Genomic DNA, 15,869 nt, shown 5'->3' on the forward strand with positions numbered 1-15,869 from the left:
TAAATCTTTCTTTATGACGTCCTCCCACCCCAGACGGGGACGACCTGCTTTCCGTTTAGCCTTAGACGGTTGGCTGAAAAGAACAATCTTCGGCAATCTGTCATCCTTCATCCGCACAACGTGCCCTAGCCACCTCAACCTTTCTTTCATTATAGCCCTAGAGAGCGGTATTGAACCACATTTTTCGTATAGCCTACTGTTTAAAATATGGTCAGTCAGCCGGGTACCCAGAACAATCCGTAAGCAATGTCTCTGGAAAACATCTAGCAAATCTTCATCCGCTTTTCGGAGCGTCCATGCTTCAGAGCCATATTTGACCACTGTCATAACTGTAGCTTCTAAGATTCTAATCTTGGTTTGCAGACTTATCTTCCTATTCTACCATACTTTTTTTAACTGTGAAAAAACACACTGAGCCTTGGCTATTCTATTTTTAACATCTTCACTGCTCCCACCATCTTTACATATAATACTACCAAGGTAAGTGAAGCTGCCCACCTGATCAATCTTTTCATTACCCAACGTCACCTTTACATCTTCACTTATTCCTAGCCTTAGTGACTTAGTCTTCCTAACATTAATTTTCAAACCAATACTAGCACCCTGAACTCGCAAAACCTCTAAAACTTCATTCATTTTGCTCACACTTTCATCTAGGATGCTTAAATCATCAGCATAATCTAAGTCTAGGAGACTTTTCCTCCCCATTTGATTCCTTGGTCTCGCGTTGCCTTTTCTCTGCTCCTTAATATAAAGTCCATCAAAATAATCCATATAAAGGTGGATAAAACACAACCCTGCATAACCCCTAATTTAATACAAAACCAGCTGCTAACCTCATTTCCTACCTTAACAGCAGCAGTGTTATTCTCGTATATAGCACTAATCACTTTAATGTATTTGTCTGGTATACCATACAAGGATAAAACCTTTACTAAAGCTCTTCTATCAACAGAATCGAACGCTTGCTCATAATCTATAAAACTGAGGACCAAAGGTGTTTGAAAACTTAGGCACTTCTCAATTATTAACCTAAGAGTGAAAATTTGGTCAACACATCCTCTACCTTTTCTAAAACTTCACTGCTCTACTCTTATAACTTTGTCTACATTATCTGTCATTATAAAAAGTATCCTATTAATAAGTAATTTTCTAACTGCATAGACCAGACTGATGCATCGATAAGTATAAGACTCACTCTAATCACCTTTCTTATACACTGGTTTAATCAAGATTTTCCTAAGATCGCTAGGTACTTCCCCTTTTTCAAAAATCATATTCATAATCTTCAATAACTTATTTCTAACCTCAGAGCCACCATATTTAAGAAACTCATTTACTACCCTATCAGCACCTGGACCCTTATTATTTTTTAATCCTTTTAGTGCTGTTGCTAATTCCTCCTCACAAAACAGATCTTCCTTCACATCCAAGGTATCACAAACTTTTTCATTTTCCTCTATATTTTTTCCTGCAACTCTATCTCGGTTAAGCAAGTTCTCAAAATGTTCGGCCCATCTCGCTTTAGCTTTTTCGTTATCGCTAATTGCCACCCCATTCCTATCTTTAACTGGGACAAGTCCGGATTGACTACTACCTCTCAATTTGTTAACGTGCCAGTACAATATTTTACTATTATGCCGTCTAGCTGCATCTTCTAAATCCTCGGCAATTTTATCCACGGCCTCCACTTCACACCTCCTTAGTTCATATTTCAATGCTTTCTCCACTTTCTTTACATTTCTTTTGTTTTCATGCGATCTATCCCTCAGATAATTATTGTACAAGTCCTTTCTCCTTTCTATTAAACATAAACGTTTGTTACTAATATTCTTAGCTGCAGTTCTAGCTTTCTTCTCTAGAACACCTTCAGCAACTTCAAAAATTATTTTTCTAAAATTATTCCAACCATCTTCCACATTATCAAATTTTAAATTTTCAAGTTTAGTATTCAACTGTTCCTTGAAAGTTTCTCTTAAATTCTCAGCCTGGAGTCAACTAACTTCTTAGCTTTCTAGGAGGTAGTTAGTATCCCGATATATCAGTTTTATAGTAACACTTGACACTACCAGATGGTGATCTTTGCTTTTAATATTAATAAAGGCACTCCTATATACCCTAGTTTCTTGTATTGATCCTGCCAGTCTTCGGTTTACTATAACATAATCAATAAGGCTTGCTGTGTCACCATCACGTGTATACAAAGTTAACTTATGAGCTATTTTATGACCAAACACGTATTGGTTGTAACTAGATTGCTATACCTACAAAATTGCAAAAGTCTATATCCATTACTATTTTCTTTTCCAACACCAAATTTACCTAAGCTGGGATACCATCTATCCTTATTTCTACCAGCCTGGGCGTTAAAATCTCCCAGAAATAACATCATATTTCTACCTGAGACCTTGTCTTTTTGCTCCTGTAACTGTAACTAAAATTCATCTGAGTCACTAGTATCTCCATCAGTCGGTTCTACAGGAGCATATACTACTATAAATGAGACCCTAAACTTTTTAGTCAGAAAATGATCAATTAGTATTCTATTACTAGTACCTTCGCAATCTAAACAAGACTTAGGAGCTTCCTTGCTCATCACAAGCCCTACTCCTGGCCTATGTACCCCATCCTTCCTGCCTGAGTAAACAAATTCTACATCACCTAATTTCATGCTTCCTACCCCTGGGATATGAGTTTCTGAAACTCCTAATAAGTCCAGTTCGAATCGTCTGAATTCGTCCGTCAAAATGTCGATACGATAGTCATTTTTTAATGTCGTAACATTCCAAGTTCCAATTTTCATGTTCTTTAAATCATTGAAATTTTTTTCGCCTCAGGAAAAGCAATGATCCCGGATACCAGTGCAGAACGGAGGTCACATATCTTCTCTAGTATACACCGAAGTACTTAAGCGGATTAGAACCGGACAGCAAGAAATCCCTGCGATGTCCATGAATGGGGTTTAGTGCAATAGTAGGTCCATGTTGGTCACACCATGATTTTCTGTACTTGGCCATTCTCTTCCATTAGAAAGAGTTTAAATCCTGCACAGATAGTCTCAAATGTATTACCTCCGACTCATTGTATATTCATGCCTATAAATATTATGCTACTACGGGGAGGCAACCCGTAATAGATAAATTAGCTAGGAAGAGGTTTTTCAGCCAAAAGACGCCCATCAAAATATACCAAGCCCAGAAAAATTATCTATTAGTCAGAAACCCGTGCAAACTGTATCGTTTGCAAGGCTATAATTTCCTCGAGGGGCGCCACTCCTCAAGTGGGATTAGAGTTGACCGCAAGGTCCCAAGTCTTGCAGGTACCCCGAAAGGCTCGAGGCAGCCCTTTACAGAGGCCGTTGTCCATAGATCTTGATCTTACGCCCTGCCACAGTTGTCCTCCTATAGAGGATCCTCCCGCGCTGGTGTTCTGCATCACCATGCAATTTAACCCATTGCTGGGAGAAGGTTTGCAACTCATGGAACTTGTGGACAAACCAGTGGGCCCTTTTGAGTGTACATTTGAGGGGCCTTCTTCCTCCTCCGCCTGTATTTATTATGCGACCACCCCTTCCCTATGAAGTGCCTCTGAAAAAAAAAAATTATTGATACATTGAACCCTTATGGCTCTTTTATGGCAACACTATAGCACTGCCTCTGACTTGAACAGTCTTTTTCAGTAGTGTTTATCTCTACTAGGTCTTCTAACTTCTCAGATTGTGTCTTTGTTGGGTTGTCTCTTTTCTAGTGCTTCAATCCACTTACTGCTTTCTCTTCATCTGCTGTTATACTCCTCCGTTCAAACACTATTGGTGGGTTTGTTTTTTCTTGTTTTCTGCCATCCATTTTTTTATGAATCTATAGACTTATTTGGTGGGTTTTTGAAGGTTTAAATTTGATTAAAAAGTTATCCTATGCCTTCTTCCTAGATTTTGTGACTCCTTTCTTGAAGTTTGCTTTTCAGTTTTTGAGTTTCAGTTTTAATTTATCATCCCACCGTCTAATCTTTCAACTGGTCATCACGTTAACTTAGTTTGAACTTTTAACTGTATGTAATCTTTGTCATGCTTTTAAGCTCTAAATTTTACACGGACTTTGGTCAAAATCACGAATAGTGCATTTTTTGTAGGCAAATTGCTATTGTGCAATTTGCTGTTCTAGCAATCCTCATTAGTTGTGCAGTTTTCGTAAAATTTTGAATGGGTTTTGTTGAGAATGGGATTAGTCCATTGATAATCTTCACAATCATTGAAATAATTATTTTCTGTATCTAATTAATTCCCTGTAAGGGTCTTAATCCCGCTATTTGTTTTTTTTTTTGGCCGTTTCTCTGGTTGATAGGTTGTTAGTGTTAAATATTTGGGGAATTACGACCTTTGCTATTACAACTTGGGTTAATGCATACTTTGTTTCTCTGCTATATTTGAACTTCCTATGTTTAGGATGAGTTGTTTATTTTGGTTGTTATGCCTATATAATTCCTAAGCATAACTTTTATAAGTCATGGAAGTTTAGCTATTCCCTTTAGCTATTTCTCTGCAATATCTCTTATGGTTTTTTGGTATTTTTACCAGGAAGAGCTGGGATGATGTGGTGTGGCTTTGCCCACTATCACTACTACTACTGCTAACAACTTGCAGCAGCACCATGTCTAAGGCCAACACAGCTAGGAACGCTCCTCCTCCATTCCAATATATTCAAAGCCTCCCTCTTTCCACCCTCCAAACAAGTTCTCATTTCTCTTAAATCGTTCCTCATGACATCCTCCCACCCTATTATGGGGCGATCTGCTCTTGGTATGTCCCTAGACGGTTGCCTAACAAGGATGATCTTGAACTATATGTCGTCTATCATCTACAGAATGTATCCTTGCCATTTCAACCTTTCTCTCACTATAGCCCTAGGAAGCAGGATTGGCTCACATTTTTATACCGCTTACTGTTTGAGATATGGTCATTCAGTTGGGTACCCAAAACAATCTGCAGGCAATGGAAAATAACAAAAAAATTCTCTCTCTCTTTTTGGAGTGTTCAGGCTTCAGAACCATGCCTGACCACTGTCATCACTTTAGCTTCCAATATTTTAATCTTGGTTTGTAGACTTATCTTCCGATTTGGTTTTGCTGTTATATCTAACCATGTTTCTTGCAGGTAGAAAATGTTCATATATTAAATATAAAATGATTTAACTTTACTAACATACAGTTCTGCTGCTATCACATGAACCTCTATTCTGCTCAAACTACTTGGAATACTTAAATAAAACCCCCCATAAAATAGAATAAATTCTTTATGCCTATCATGGCCCCTCCTGCTTGTACTTTTTTTCTAATGGCATTGAGAGAGAGAGAGAATGTACCGACCTCTTTACTGGGTTGATGACAGAGGAGTATTCTTAACTTTAGAACTCTTTCCAGGAGTTATGCTAAGAAAGCCTAATTTATATGAACTCGTCTTATTACAGGTTACTCTGATAAACAATGGATGCAAGTGAATCACAAAGTTTATTGATGCAGGTGATTCGTTAAAGCCTAATTTATATGAACTCGTCTTATTACAGGTTACTCTGATAAACAATGGATGCAAGTGAATCACAAAGTTTATTGATGCAGGTGATTCGTTAAAGCCTAATTTATATGAACTCGTCTTATTACAGGTTACTCTGATAAACAATGGATGCAAGTGAATCACAAAGTTTATTGATGCAGGTGATTCGTTAAAGCCTAATTTATATGAACTCGTCTTATTACAGGTTACTCTGATAAACAATGGATGCAAGTGAATCACAAAGTTTATTGATGCAGGTGATTCGTTAAAGCCTAATTTATATGAACTTGTCTTATTACAGGTTACTCTGATAAACAATTGGATGCAAGTGAATCACAAAGTTTATTGATGCAGGTGATTCATTAAAGCCTAATTTATATGAACTCGTCTTATTACAGGTTAATCTGATAAACAATGGATGCAAGTGAATCACAAAGTTTATTGATGCAGGTGATTCGTTTGCTGTCAGCTACTGGAGAAAATGACCAGAGAGAAAAGGAAAAGATCAAACTTGAAAGATCATATAGGTAAGTTAAATTCTCTATTTTATTTTGGCTATCTCAAATTGCAGCTTAGGGCGAAATAAGGATTCCATCCATGTTATGCTCTGTGATGACTTCTGCCAGTTCTCTCGTTGCTTGATATGTCCTGGTTAAGGATCTGGTAGCCTCCCAACTACGCAGAAGCTCCTTATTCAGTCATCCTCTGTCTACGTTGTACTTAAATGTACTCGTTGACTCAGTGGATACAGTGCCTTCTTTTACACTTTATTTAAATTAGATAGTGTTATTTTTTACCTTTCTTTTTTATTAAGGTTCCCTCTCATTTTTGGTGATTTTAAAGAAAAGTTGATGGCCATCATAGATAACACTTTGTACTATATGCAGCTGATAGACCCCAGATTGACTTTAACTGGTTGAAATAGTTTTAGAGCGGAATTACTAATGAAAAATTTCGTTATTTTGTAGACTACAATTATAAAATATTTATTCCCGAAACAGAACTTTCATCTTGAGAACCAAACAATAGGACAATATTTGCAAGGTAGCCATCTAAGCCGGCTTTGCTTTCCATCAAATATTCATGATTTGCAGAAAGCTGCCAGGCTGGATTTTGCAATAAGACAAGAAGTGGCTGAACTTGGAAAGGAATTTCAATGTACTAATGGAAAGTTTCCGATTAAGACTTTTTAGGCTTGAATTCAAATTATTGTCAACGTGGCTTAAAACAACCTATGTAATCACTGTTCTCTTTATTTTACAGAAGTTAACTAATAAAAATACTGAGAAAACGGGTATGATATTTTAAACAAAGCAATGGAACGAGAAAAAGCAAAAACTTGAAATTATAGAGAAATCCGAATATTTCTGCTTTACGTCCGGAAGCCTTTATCAAGGAAAAAAAAGAGCTATAAATTAAACAAAACATATAAAGAAACGGAAAACGAAAAACAATAAACAAGACACATGTTAATAGCATCTAATATCACCATGCAAATAGCACGGACATGCACAACAGAATGATAAATTAGGCTATCTCTGGTACAGTTGGAGTTTGAAATATGTTAATAATGTCAAGTATTAACATGCAAATAGCACGAATACGCACAGCAGAATGACAAGTTAGGTTGTCTCTGGTCAATTTAACTTGTTGTTCTGTTGTGTGTATTCAGGCTATTTGCATGGTGATATTGGATGTTATTAAGATATTTCATTACCTAATTCAAGTGCCATAATCAATTGATTAACTGAGCTGACCATGTTTTATCAGTCAGCTCATCAGAGAAATATCAACTGCTTATACTTTTTTTTTTGCTTTAGGGTTAATCTCCCTTGGAAAGTGTCGTCTTGACTTCACTATAGTAATTATTCTTGTAATTCTTAATATTGATTGTTTCAAAATGAAAATAACTAGTTAATGATTGTTAATCATATACCGGTTTAATATTTTTCTCTTGTAAGAAACAGTATTGTCTACTGTTTCATACTTTATGGTTGAAACAGTATTGTCTAACCATTTGGGTCTTATTTTAGGGAGACGGATGCTCGAGTTGATAAATACGTGAACAAATATGCTGACACTTTTGAAGAATCTATGAAAGCCTACAGTGATGCCATGAGCAGAGTTTCAGAGACTCTAGAGAAGATTCGGGATGTGAGATCTCAACTATCTTCGTGCCGTGTGAAACTCAGGTATAAACATGATGAGCTGAGACGCCTGTGGGAAGAAAGTCAGGAACATGAAACCATGTGTAAAATATTGAATGATATACAAGATCTTAAAGATGTCAATGACGAACTGCTGGGACTTATTGATAAAAAACAGTATACAAAAGCATCTCAACTTCTTTGTACAACAGTTAAGGCTTTGGATGGCTCATTGTCACAAATTGATGGTCTCAAAGAACTTAGAAAAGAAGTTGAAAATAAAAGAGACATTATTTATAATGCATTGTTGTCAAATGTGGAAAAATTGGTGTTTGAAGAATCGTGCAAAAGTGTTCTTTTTGGGAATTTTCAGAGAGTTCCTTCTTCTGGCTCAGGTAGAGAGAAACTTCAACAGCTGCTTAATCCTGGTGTTCGAGAAGCGATTTTGTCTAAGGTAGAAACAGGGAGGGCAGAAGAATTTCAAATTGTTAAATTGACAAATCTTTGTCAGTCTCTGGTAGAGATTGGAAAACTTCAAAATGCTATTGACAAAATCAATATCAATATGTGTCCAAAATTCAGAAAAATTATAGAAAACACTCTAGAATACCAGTTAAAACAGAGTGATCGAAATATTGGTAAATTTTTAGAACTTGTGGTTCAGCAAGTGCGTCATGTAGTAAACGCTCTCAATCAAACTCGGACAGCCTTCGCCACTGTCGCTAACCAACAAAAACTTAATGTTCAAATGTTTTCAGTTAAGCAAGTGTGGACTGCTGTTCAGGTTGAGATTCAAGATATCTTACATAGGCATATAACAAAGAAAAATGGATCCTCTGATTTATTTCCTGTTAAGCATCAAGTCTCTTCCTTTGATTTCAATGAACAGTTTAGAAGAAGAACAAATAGACCTCTGAAATCACTTTTCACTTTCCGGTCATCAGCTGTTGGGTTAGCTTTAGAAAGCAAGAGTGATAAAAGTGCAGAAAGTAACATGCCACTGCTGTGTCAACCTGGGGCGGATAATTTAGTTTTAGCTTATATCACTTTACAAGACCTCATGAAAGATATTGAAGTGGATATTGGTTATACAAGCGGAAGTCATTGTGAGCTGTATAATTATGTGGCCCAAACTGCCACTGAAAGCGTAATGGACGAGCTTGAGATTGATTTAGAAAATTCACTAAGTGAAATTGATAGAAAAGCAGAGAGTACTTACGCTTTGATATCAGATCCAGTGACTCTAGCTGCTCTTGATGCTAAAGAGCCTATTTATCAGTGGTGTATTGAAGCTGAAAAAATTGTACGTATTTCCTGTCATTTGGCTTCAAATATTTCAACTGTGAAAAACAGGAATGCAGAATTTTTAATAAAAGCTCTTAGTATGTTTTTAGAAAAAGTGCTTTCTAACTATAGATCGACTGTAGATGAGGACTTGGATGATCGTAGAATACTCTCTGCGTCGTGGGTAAAAGACAATGACATTGCTCGACTTTTAAAATCACTACCAAGCTGGAAAGCTTTAGAGGAGTTAAGTCATGACACGCCTGAACATGAAACACCTGAAGAAGCTCTTGATAAATTTGCAAAAGAAAGCAAAGTTTTAATTTCAAATCTGCCTGAATCATCTTTATCCAGCAACGAAATGATAAATGATCTCTTGAAAATGAAAGCGCTAGGCACTCTGCACGAGTCTCTTGAATGGTTTACTTGGAAGATTAATGGATATATTCGGGCAGCATTCAAAAATTTGAAAGAATTGGAGTCGGTTCAACGTCAATTCTCAGACCTTTCTGATACCTGTTTACTTATCCTCCATTTGGAAATACGTATCCATTGTTTTTACCACCTTAGCTCGCAGATGCGCAACTCTAACTATTGGTTATTGATTGAATCGCCGGAGCCGGATGTAGAGATTACGAAACTTTGCCAACATTTGAGTAATGTTGATGTTTTGCTATCACCTGTTCTTCAACGTTCGAAGCAGAAATACATAATAGAAGGCGTAGGTCATTTCTGTGGGAGTATTCTAATATCAAATGCTTCTACAATTGCGAAAATTAATGCTGCTGGTGCTCGAAAAATGGTGCGGAATATAGTTACACTTAGTCAGACGATGAACAATCTTAGTGGACGTCGGGAACCTGGCTTAGAAAGAGCTGGGCAGTACTACGAGATGCTAGTCTTAACCCCAGATGAGCTTTTAGATAGTATTCTGGAAAAGGGGAAGCTATTTACAGAGCTTGAATATGCTGATGCATTGAAGCTTTTGAATAGGAGTAGAGGAGGATCACCCCCAAGCCTCTCGCAACAGTTGGATCGTCTTACTGATCTTTTTGAGGAGGTTGGTGTTGCCGTTTGAAGCAAAATATCAAAGGTGACTTCTGTGTCCGTGAAGCAGCGACGATTTTTTTCTCTTTTCTGGAACTTCAAAAAAGAGGAGTACAAAATAAACTATGTTTACCCATTGTTGTTTTATTATTGTTACCTGAGTTCTTTTTTTGTTCAATAAATTAGGAGGGATTTAAAGCACAAGTCATAGTAAAAATATGCATAAGAGTTGTTTTAAAAGAATGCGCGAAATTTCCTGTAGAGACAAGAAACAAGTTTATCCAAAAGTAAATTGAGGTAGTTTTTTGGGGCTGTAGGGGGGCAAAGTACCTCATTTGCTTTATTTTTTGTTCTGTAATTTCCTCAGGTTTATTTTCATGGTAGGATGTGATAATTTGTACAGGAGCCAAGTCGAGATTTTGTTTACACTTGATGGAGTTTTTTTTCTTGACTACTAAAAGCATATAAAAAAAACCCATTAAATTCACCAAAAATATTTTAAAGTGTTTGTGTAGGATGGGGGTATATTAATTTGGCTTTGGGTGATACATATCCTCAGTCTTTAAGGGGGAATTGGGGTACGGTTTGAACTTTTTTGAGTTTTTCGATTTAATTAACATTTATCTTTGCACGTAAACTTAATCTTCTTGCAGTTCCAGTGTAGTTTGTTTCAAGTTCGAAGTCTTAGACCTTTTAACAGAACCTCCCCCCAAAGAAAAGAAAATGTTCCTTGACAATGCCAAATTCTTTCTCTAGATAGATTCAAATTATGCAAAATTTTAATGTAGGTTGCTCTTCTGCAACTTCGGATTTACCCATAATTGTATTATTCTTAAGAAGAAGTCTAGTTATTATCCTTCTCCTTGTGGTTAATAAGCCGCCTTATTTTCTGAGTTTTGCAGCGTTTTGAATTTTCCGTATATCTTGGACTTGGAAGAGGAAGAAACTCCCAGTTTAAAATCGACCTGCCCCCCCCCCTTACTGGTGACCATGACCTGTTGATACAACAAATGACAAATGCGTGTAACGTTTGTCGGAAAGTCATCAAAGTTTCTCTAATCATTATTTTCTGTCTAATGAAATTATCCAAACGTCAGATGTACCAATCTATGCTTAAATTATAACGTCATACTATTTCAACTAAGAAATTGTAAAGAACGAGCTACTTTCATGCTTTGAGGGCTACATTTTCAAAATGACACTTCCTCGACGTAGCTGAAACGTAATATTTTCCAGCTGAAACCAGGAACTGTGGCTCAAAACTGGGAGTCATGGGCACCCATATGGGGGGTCAGGGGGGCTCCAGGCCCCCTGGCTGAATGATGCTGCCTTATATTTTACATTTTGTTTTGAGATTTCTATTATACTGCATTGAAAGTGCCGATTAGACCAAATAAGCCCCCCCCCCCTAAAATTCAGCTTATGGGCGCCCATGCTGGGAGTCACAAGCCCTTCTCCGTTTGAAGAGTAGTGACCCCCGAGTCCATAATAAGTATGTTTAGTGCTGCAATATGTTGTGTTTATTATATTTCGCATATTGTCAAAGATGGGGAGGGAGCTGAAAGGGAGCTTAATTTTTTTTTCATAGCAACAATGAACCTGATTATTTTAGATTTGTTTTGTTTATGGTTCTCAGCTTTTACCTGAAAACTGCTATGCTTACCATAGTGGGTTGGTCCTCAACTGTTTATTGGAGTTAAACAAATATAAAAAAAAGTAAGATACTAAATTTTAGTTGCTTAAGTTTAGGTAATTAATAAATTTAATGTAATTAGTTAAAAATTTTATTATTAATTACAATTTCAAATAATTCATTTCTGCAGCATTATTTGGCACAATATAGTTCTACCAGTTCATCATCAAAACTGAGTTTGAATACCAAAGATTTTAGACGTATAAATAGCCACCCTTCAGTTTAATTATGAATTACACTTTAAAACATATACACAATTTTCAAGTGTTTTCTTGCATATCCCAACTGATTATTTCATGATGGAAGCTGACAAATGAAGGGCAGAGGTTCATATATAGCTAATGGGAAATGCCCTTAAAACATGGATTTTTATGCCATTGGCTTCAATTCACGAAAATTTAGGGGGAAGGGGCAAATATATTTTAAAAACCTAGGGGGGTGGGTGGGAAAAATTTGTCACTTTTTCTATCTTTTCAATGAAAATACCAAAAATAATACTGTCTAAAATCTGGGGGGTAGTTTTTTTATTGCCAGTAGGACTGAATCATCATAGAGATGTTAAAGGGCCTATTCGACAGGAAATTGGTATCTATTGCTTTTTATGTAATAAATCACTTTTAGAAGACACTTTTGTATTTAAGAATGAGAAAGTTGTGGAAATTACCGAAACCTCACTGAAAATATATGAGCCTATAAATCGACCCTTAATTTTTTGTGCTTGGTACACTTCAATGCTGAATCCTTTATTTAATACGTTACTTTTCATTCCTCTCCGTTTGGGGGATGGTTATTATTTTGGATTTGGTACAAAACAGATTCGACTATACTCATTTTATTTTTAGAATTTATTTTTTTAAAAGTCTTCTATGGACTGGGTCCATTTTAACACTGTATGTCCCACGTAATACAGCGCTTTCGTTCATCTTCAGTATCTATTTAGAATGCCACTTCGAAAACTCTTAGAGAATGTGTAGGTATGTTCTTTAGCTGAATTCGTTCCTAAGGTTGAAAACCTACCAAAATAAGAAAAAATCCCAAAAATGGGGTAAAAATCAGATCTAGCTACAATTTTGGCCCCTAGATGTGTTTTTAGTACGCACCAAATTCCTTAGATCCCTCTTAACGAATTTCGTAATCAAGTCTCTTTATACAGATATTTATTTGGGTATTTTTTGTTATTGCGCGTATGTCTTAATGTTTAATTATTGGTTGATATATATTGCGCTGATTTTTGTCTTTTTTCGCATTGATTAAAATATATACTTATCAATTTTACACTGATTCTTTTTTAACTCCTGTTTTAGTGGTTTTATAAATAGTAACAATAAGGCTAAGTGAGTCCTTCCTTATTACCCCCTCCCCCTTAACCTTGCCCTTCAAATAACGTTCTCATTCAAAGATTTTTATGCTGTCATCTGCGGGGTTCTGGCTAATCAGCTAACCTTTTTTTTTTCTAAATGGTCTATTTTTGAAAGATTTAAAGACGAACTGGCCAGCCATGACAAAAACAAAGAGAGGCACAAATCTAAAGATGAACAAAACAAACGGGACTCCGGCCAGTAGAAGGAAAAGACAAAAATAAAACGACGTGAATATTTCGTCTGCATAAACCATGACATTCCAACGCTAAAAACCAAGATAAAAATTATATAAAATCCAAAACCAAGAAATAAATAACAACAAATATCTATATTTTCCTATGTATATATATATATATATATATATATATATATATATATATATATATATATATATATATATATGTGTGTGTGTGTGTGTGTGCATGGTTTATGCAGACGAAATATTCACGTCGTAAATTAATACAAAATTAATTATTGTGTTGCAAAATAATCCTTTTGCTTCCTAATTCTACTGCAATTCTCCTAGGTCTTGTATTTAATGTAGTCTCCGATGTATTTTATCCAGTCCGTTTTATTTTCTTCATCTTGAGATTTCTCTCTCTCTCTCTCTCTCTCTCTCTTTGTTTTTAGTTTTTTGTTTATAATTTTCTATTATTCAGATTGCAGTTCTTAATATTTGATTATTGCTTCATATATGAATAGTAATTGTGTTGATTTTCGGTTCTATTTGCGTTTAATAAATTATCTACAATTTAATCTGACACTGATTCTGTTTAACTTATCTATTGTTCACTGATGAATAATAAGATATTTCATGGCAAGCCATATCTCTCATGCCTAGATATGTCTTCCCACAGCTTAGGGTTCCTTAAAATATGTATGTTACATTTTGTATTAAATAATTGCTTATTTGTTTCGTGAATATTTTTTAATTATTACACCTCTGGTCTGGTACGCAAAGCCTTTAAATTTGCCACAACAAATTTAATCGCAAATGAAACACGCAATAGTTCATGTAATGAAAGGTTAGTATTCTTTATCATCTTCTGGGTAGTGCACTCCGACTTGACTCCGAATGGATTCTAAGATTTTGGCAAGCAGAAGCGTCTCGCTGTGTGGAACGACTGGGCTTTCTATCAAACCTAAAAAAAAATAACAAGTAACAAATTTAAAATACTTTGATACATGCATATATATATATATATGCATGTATATATATATACATATATATATATACACACATATATATATATATATATATATATATATATATATATATATATATATATATATATATATATATATATATATATATATATATATATATATATATATATATATATATATATATATATATATATATATATATATATATATATATATATATATATATATATATATATATATATATATATATATATATATATATATATATATATATATATATATATATATTTATATATATATATATATATATATATATATATATATATATATATATATATATATATATATATATATATATATATATATATATATAAATATATATATATACATATATATATATATATATATATATATATATATATATATATATATATATATATATATATATATATATATACATAATAAAGAAAAGAAAAACGAGCAAAAATGGGGTTTTTATAGGCCAAATGAAGATACTGAAAAAACGAAGCGAATATTTCGAGAGGACAAACGCCTCTCTTCTTCAGCGCGAAACGAAACGATGTATCAATAAAAGCCAAAAATTAAAAGAATTAAAACCAAATAACTAACAACCATAAAAGCGAGTTATTCGCCAATATCCGCGATTTGCACAAAATCCAAAAAATATGATCTGCCATCGACGGATACTAGCGAACAACTGAACAAAAGAAAGGAATCAATTCATTCACTCGAAAAAAAAAAACGAACCAGCAATTAAATAAGTTGGAAAACTATGTCATTTGATTTCGGATTTTAATTAAGGCATTTCTTGCAGACACCCTTTGAGACCTCAGGGGTTGTTCACGTGTTTGATTAGATGACTGGGAAAGTGGTTCAAGGTTTATTTCAGGGATCACTAAAGTATCGGCTTCTCTTTTGAGAAAACCGAAATATAACTCATTTATTCTTAAATCACCGGAATCTCTGTTTAAAGCTAGACCTAAATGTTGGTATTTATAAATTTCAACAGCTTCTCTGTAGTGCTGGACAATACCCTTATCATTCGAAATAAGACTAGCTTGATTAAACAAAATAGTATGGTCACCCTTAGGTCTCAAAGGGTGTCTGCAAGAAATGCCTTAATTAAAATCCGAAATCAAATGACATAGTTTTCCAACTTATTTAATTGCTGGTTCGTTTTGTTTTTCGAGTGAATGAATTGATTCCTTTCTTTTGTTCAGTTGTTCGCTAGTATCCGTCGATGGCAGATCATATTTTTTGGATTTTGTGCAAATCACGGATATTGGCGAATAACTCGATTTTATGGTTGTTAGGTATTTGGTTTTAATTCTTTTAATTTTTGTCTTTTATTGATACATCGTTTCATTTCGCGCTGAAGAAGAGAGGCGTTTGTCCTCTCGAAATATTCGCTTCGTCTTTTCAGTATTTTCATTTGGCCTATAAAAACCCCATTTTTGCTCATTTTTCTTTCTTTATGTGATGTCAGGCCAATGTGGTTTAAGAAATTATCTTTATATATATATATATATATATATATATATATATATATATATATATATATATATATATATATATATATATATATATATATATATATATATATA

The 15,869-nt window shown here is 34.6% G+C and overlaps 2 protein-coding genes across 3 annotated transcripts in view; one reads left to right on the forward strand and one right to left on the reverse strand.

Moving 5' to 3' along the window:
* Positions 1-10,109, forward strand: part of Sec8 (exocyst complex component secretory 8) — a 37,275-nt gene extending 27,166 nt beyond the window's left edge. For both annotated transcript variants that reach the window (XM_089094321.1, XM_089094322.1), the window contains exons 2-3: positions 5,944-6,072; positions 7,579-10,109. In XM_089094321.1, coding sequence (XP_088950447.1) covers positions 5,960-6,072; positions 7,579-10,054 — 2,589 coding nt within the window. In that variant the 5' untranslated portion in view covers positions 5,944-5,959 and the 3' untranslated portion in view covers positions 10,055-10,109. The remainder of the gene's footprint in view (positions 1-5,943; positions 6,073-7,578) is intronic.
* A 3,937-nt stretch (positions 10,110-14,046) lies between these two features.
* LOC148948391 (trans-1,2-dihydrobenzene-1,2-diol dehydrogenase-like) overlaps positions 14,047-15,869 on the reverse strand; it is a 45,412-nt gene continuing 43,589 nt past the window's right edge. The window contains exon 7 of the mRNA XM_089094323.1: positions 14,047-14,219. Coding sequence (XP_088950449.1) covers positions 14,104-14,219 — 116 coding nt within the window. The 3' untranslated portion in view covers positions 14,047-14,103. The remainder of the gene's footprint in view (positions 14,220-15,869) is intronic.

The sequence above is a fragment of the Artemia sp. Qi Xiang Cuo genome, chromosome 9 (genome assembly GCF_049724085.1).
Source record: "Artemia sp. Qi Xiang Cuo chromosome 9, ASM4972408v1, whole genome shotgun sequence".
NCBI lineage: Eukaryota > Metazoa > Arthropoda > Branchiopoda > Anostraca > Artemiidae > Artemia > Artemia sp. Qi Xiang Cuo.